The 5,182-nt window shown below is 49.5% G+C and overlaps 1 protein-coding gene across 1 annotated transcript in view; it reads right to left on the bottom strand.

The window, feature by feature from the left end:
* Positions 1-4,955, bottom strand: part of Lpl (lipoprotein lipase) — a 22,525-nt gene extending 17,570 nt beyond the window's left edge. The window contains exon 1 of the mRNA XM_055618914.1: positions 4,701-4,955. Coding sequence (XP_055474889.1) covers positions 4,701-4,776 — 76 coding nt within the window. The 5' untranslated portion in view covers positions 4,777-4,955. The remainder of the gene's footprint in view (positions 1-4,700) is intronic.
* Between the last annotated feature and the right edge of the window lie 227 nt (positions 4,956-5,182).

Raw genomic sequence — 5,182 nt, forward strand, 5'->3', positions numbered from 1 at the left:
TATATATATATATATATATATATATATATATATAATTGAATGGTTCCCTTTAAATTTTTCAGGAAATGAACAATTAAGATAATTAAGACACTACCCATGTCTCAATCTAAATATGTTCATATATATACTACAACCTTTAGTTTTATATATATAAAGGTCTGAAACCTCTGCTGCCAAACTGACATTGCAAAAGTCATGCCCAGAAGACAGGACAGGTGCACTAAAGCAAAAGCACAGGTGTTGAGATTGGGCTTGTCGTGTGGTCAGCTGAGGACTGGCCATCATTTTCCTTTTTAAGGATTATTTTTAAATGCTGTGGTTCGTTGCTGACTGACTCAATATAAGCAGTAACTCAGTCATGCATGTGCACTCATACAAGCAATCTCCACTACCTAAAACACAGGAGATTTTTCTTAACTCATTTCTGAAATGATTATCTTTGCTAGAAAGAATGAGTTTCGCAGTAGTTGCTAAGTGCTCTAAAAGCATTTATCCAGCTAAGAGACTGTGCTAAACTCCTCCTCTTTAAAGCTCTCAGTAACTCACTGGGCCCATCCTGCCACCAAGAATCTGTGCAACCTCACATCATATTTGATGATACAGGCTTTCTTCTTCCTTCCAGAAACACTGTTAACCTTTCTAGCTGGTGAAAAAGAACGTTATACACATTTAATCTTATTAATCTGATTCTGCTAAACAAGTTATTTTATTTTTAGAAACTATTTTAGAAACTATGAAAGTACATTGGCCTCACTAGGTTCCACCTCTCTCTGCCTCTAACAGTTTATCCTCCTCTCTAACAATCGGATTTTTGTGTTTGATTATAAGTCTTTGATTTTAGCTTTATTACATTAGTGTATTTATCCAGTATGTGTGCATGCACACACACATGCAAACTACACATGTGCGGAGGTTAGAGTCTGCTCTCTCCATCTACCTTGTGGAATCTGGGGATCAAACTCAGGTGGTCAGGCTAGGGGTAGAGCCTCCATCTGCTGAGCCATCTTGCCAGCTTGCTGATCAGTCTTTCTCAAGCAGAGGCAGCTGAGCAGTCCAGCAGACATCTCCCCTACTGTCTGCTTTTGCACTGCTGCAGCAGAAGATTACCTTGGACAACTCCAGAAATGACACTCTCTTGTGATCTCCTTTATCCTAGAATTAGGCAATGGCGTGGCCCTGGTACTCCTGCTGGCTTTGAAATGGCCATGGGTATTCTGTGAAATTATTAAGGCTGACTTTGTGTGTTTCCATGAAAAACAAAAACCCAAATCTGTTGAACAAGGAGATCCATAAGGCCCAGTTGGATTCCGTGTAACCAGTACACCTACTGGAGCCAATGCTGGTTGAAAAACAAACAAACAAACAACAGTAATTTATCCATCATCACACAGATTTGCACAATGGAAACTTTCACTTTAGTTTTAATGAGAAGGTGTGTGTGTGTGTGTGTGTGTGTGTGTATGTGTGCGTGTGAAGCACATGAAAATTGTGCTGCTTAATGAGCTAGGCAATCGTTTCAATTTTATGTTAGATATGAAGTCACAAGTCTTTCTGCTACTTAGTCTGTGCAGGAGGAATTTTTCATATTGCTGGGATTTTCTGTCCTTTAAGAATGGCTCAGAATCCTGAACATCAGTGCTTTCCCAAACTCTGTGGTTCCCAGAGCAGCAACTGAGAAGAACATGTAGAGACAGGTAAGAAGATGGCCCCAGACATGGTTCCATAGTAGGGTTCATCATCAAGGTGCATCCTGGGTGACTACAGAAATGGCAGGTGAGCTTGAGCTAATTTGAGGTGACTGTTGCTAAGGAGACTAGGAAATGTATCAGCGACTCTGCATTCATCAACTAGGCTGTCTTTAGCTAGGTTCCTTGGAAAACTAAGCCCATGCTAGGAAACAGAAGGGGAGAGGACAAGAGGGAGAAAAGAAGGAAGAGGAGGAGGGGACTGAAGAAGAGAGGAGGATAAGAAAGAATGCAGGAGAGCGGAGGTATGTTCTTTCAAAGTCTCTCCATTCTGAATTTGGCCCAGCATGTTAATACTACCCTGACAATCAGAACCACCCAGACATGTCCTTACTGAGCACCAGCGTGAAGTGTTTATGTTGGCAAATCACAAGGGTCTGTGTTTCCTTTACTATGTAACCTTCATTTCTAAGTTTCCAAAAAGGCAGCTCAAATGTAGTGTATAGCAAAGAAAAGACATTTGTCTTGATATGGATAACAGTCCCAGAGATGAAATTAGGCTGAGTTAAAGAACCATGGAGAAGGGTAAGGTTAGTTGGAGGGGACTGAACCTTGGTCAGAAAAGGAGCAGCATTGAGCATCTAGCGAAGCAACAGGTGACGCTGAAGACAGAGGAACACTATCGGGTGAAGAGGCAGCAGCTGGTTGAGAACTCATCAGTTTTCTCAGAGAAGCCACACATACTTATCTCGGTGCAGCATTGGTGATGGTAACGCGGACACAGGCTGTGGTCAGAGAAAAAAGGGACAAGACAACGCGGAATGTGGTGTCTCCTCGGCTGGACAGTCTGGCAGAACAGCAACAGCCAACTGAGTATAAGGGTGTCCTCTATACCAGCAGAGAAGCCGTGCTAAAAATAACTGCGTAAGAAACTGAACATCTTTCCATGCGACTCCTCCCCCACTTGTCTCCCCACACCTTCCAAGGCAGCCATTAATCAATCACTCCCTTGTCAAGCTCTCTTCCAGTGTCGTTGGCTTCTCCGCTGCCATCGCCCACTTATTTAACTCTGCTGTTAACCTGCAGGTAAGCGTGGTGGCTGAAGGAAAAAGACAGCGTGGACCCTCTATGCTCCCTCCCTTAGCTCTGCTTTCCTGACTGGGGCCAGGAGAGGCTCCGGGAAAAAGGCGCCTCGGGGCAATGCCTCTCATACTCATACTCTGTTCATGGGGTGAAAGGGAATCAAGAGTGAACGAGGAAACGGAGAGCCCGAAGGGGAGCTGAGATTTCGCCAAGCTGCGCCTTTCTCACCTTAGGTAGAAGAAGCACGCTAGGAAAGGAGGGTAGGGAGAACGGAAAGAGAAGATGAAGAATTTCATAGCTGCTTAGGAATAATATCTCCTAATACATTTTATTGACAGGAAAATCGTGCTGGCCAAAATCCAAAATCACTATGCAAATTACTTAGGTGTCCATTTAAATCAAATGGAACCCCGGGGGCTTTTAGTCTTGCCAATTTTCCTAACATTAGAGCTCATACAGCTAAAACCAGAAGAGTGACACTGAGCAGCTGAGAAGCTGGGTCCAGAGTGTCTGAAGGAACCGACAGCCAAGATGTGGACGACCTTTTCTGTGGGAGTTTACAGTAAAAGCCGTGTTATGCTGCGGTGTGCTTTCTGAAATGGGAATTGCAAGTTTGCTCCTATTTTTTAAACCAGAGTTGCAAAGCGTGAGGAAAGACACCCTGCCTCTGGAGAGGCAGAATCCAGTATCCTCAAACACCCGAGATGCTCATCTGTCACGCAGTGCCGCGGCGTGTGTGAGAGTCTCTCTCCTTTGATCACTTTGCAAAGACGTTTACAAGTACACGCAGAAATAAAGCGAGCTTTTAGCTGCAGTCAAGGACTCCACAAGACTGGGATTAGGCTGCGGACGTGCCACCTTAGAGCACCTCTAGGGGACACCACCCTCATGGCGATTCCACCAGCAGCAACACAGGGAAACTCCAGCCTCTTTTTATGGCTGGGTTGGTCACTTTTTTAAGTCTCCGCTCTGTTAGCTCAAGCAAGGTTCAAGTTGCCAGGCTTCTCAATTGTGGGCAGGTCTAGACATCAAGGCCATAAAGAAACTCGCAACTGACCTTAGTCGCCTCCTCTAGGCAGAGACAGAGGCAGCGCCCTGGAGGTGACTGCCTTTGTGACCACAGTGGCGGCCGCGACCTCCCTATGGCGCTAGCAAACCCCACGTGCTCTCGGGCGAGCCACCCCTGGGAGCACGGCAAGCACACGGTCTGACCTGCCCTCCCAGGCCTGAGGCTTCAGACGGCTGGGGGCTGGGCCACCCTTTCCGGGTTTTCTCCGGTACTGAGCTGTGCCGAGCGAAGCACGTCCCTGCGCAGGAACGCTTGCGTGACCCTGCCTTCCAGGACTTCGCGCCACGCAGTCCCCGGCACTCCCACGGGAGTTCACAGCCCTGCGCTGGGAGCGACTGTGCCCCGTGCGGTCGGAAGGCAGACGAGCCGTCTTCCCACCCCTACCCCTGATGGGGCCGCATTCGCTTAACTCTTCCTGCCTCCAGGGGGGTCTGACCCCTGATCGCAGCCAAGTTAGGGTCACCTTGGCCCACGAGCCTTACACTCAGCACCACAGGTCCCTAAGGGGAGGTTACAGCGGGTCACCAATGCTTCGTCCGATCTCCGAGTCTCTCCAGTCCCACGCATCACACCCCCAGCCCTTCCCTGCGATGGCCGGCGCTGGGAGAGAACCCGGGAGAGAGGGAGGGAGGGAAGGAGAGAGAGGAGCGGGAACCGGACGCAGTCCCCGCAGCGTGGTCGGAGGCTAAGTCCCTCCTGGCTCCTCCTGGATTCCGCCCCGGCCGCCTTCCCGGGACGCCCTTCCCCGCTGCGCTCGGGAGTCGCAGTGCGCGTCCCTTCCAACTTTCTCCCTCCCATCCTCGGATGGAGAGGCAGCGGCCGGGCCGTTCTGCAGGTGGAGGGCAGTTGGCGCGAAAACGTACCGTCCGCCGCGGCCGCGCCGGTCAGACTCTGGAGCCACACTCCCAGGGCCACCAGGAGCAAGGCTTTGCTCTCCATCTCCCGGGGCGTCCTGCTGCTCTGCTGCTGAACTGCGCGGCGCGGGAGGGCGGGCGGGAGGCGGGCGAGCTGGAGGCGCCGGAGGGCTGCAGCCCGGTAGAGCGCCGCCAGGCAAGTCAACCTCAAAAGGGGAGGGCAGGACAGCTAGAAGGGGCAGAATTCCTGGGCGGAGGAGGAGGAACCGAGTGTGACACTGTTCCCTCTCCACAGCTGCTTAAGTGACTGGAAATATGCAAATAAGCCTCATCACCTATTGGCTATAAAATCATAAGTTGGGGGGAGGACTCTAAATTCACTTCCAAATATTTGAGCAAACTGTAACGAGGCTCAACGGTGCCAGCGAGAAGAGGGGGAAAGGGCAAGAGGGAAAGCTGGCTTGTCAATTAGGCTCCAGTTGCCTACCCTG

This window comes from Psammomys obesus, unplaced genomic scaffold, assembly GCF_907164565.1.
Source record: "Psammomys obesus unplaced genomic scaffold, mPsaObe1.curated_primary_1811, whole genome shotgun sequence".
NCBI classification, from domain to species: domain Eukaryota; kingdom Metazoa; phylum Chordata; class Mammalia; order Rodentia; family Muridae; genus Psammomys; species Psammomys obesus.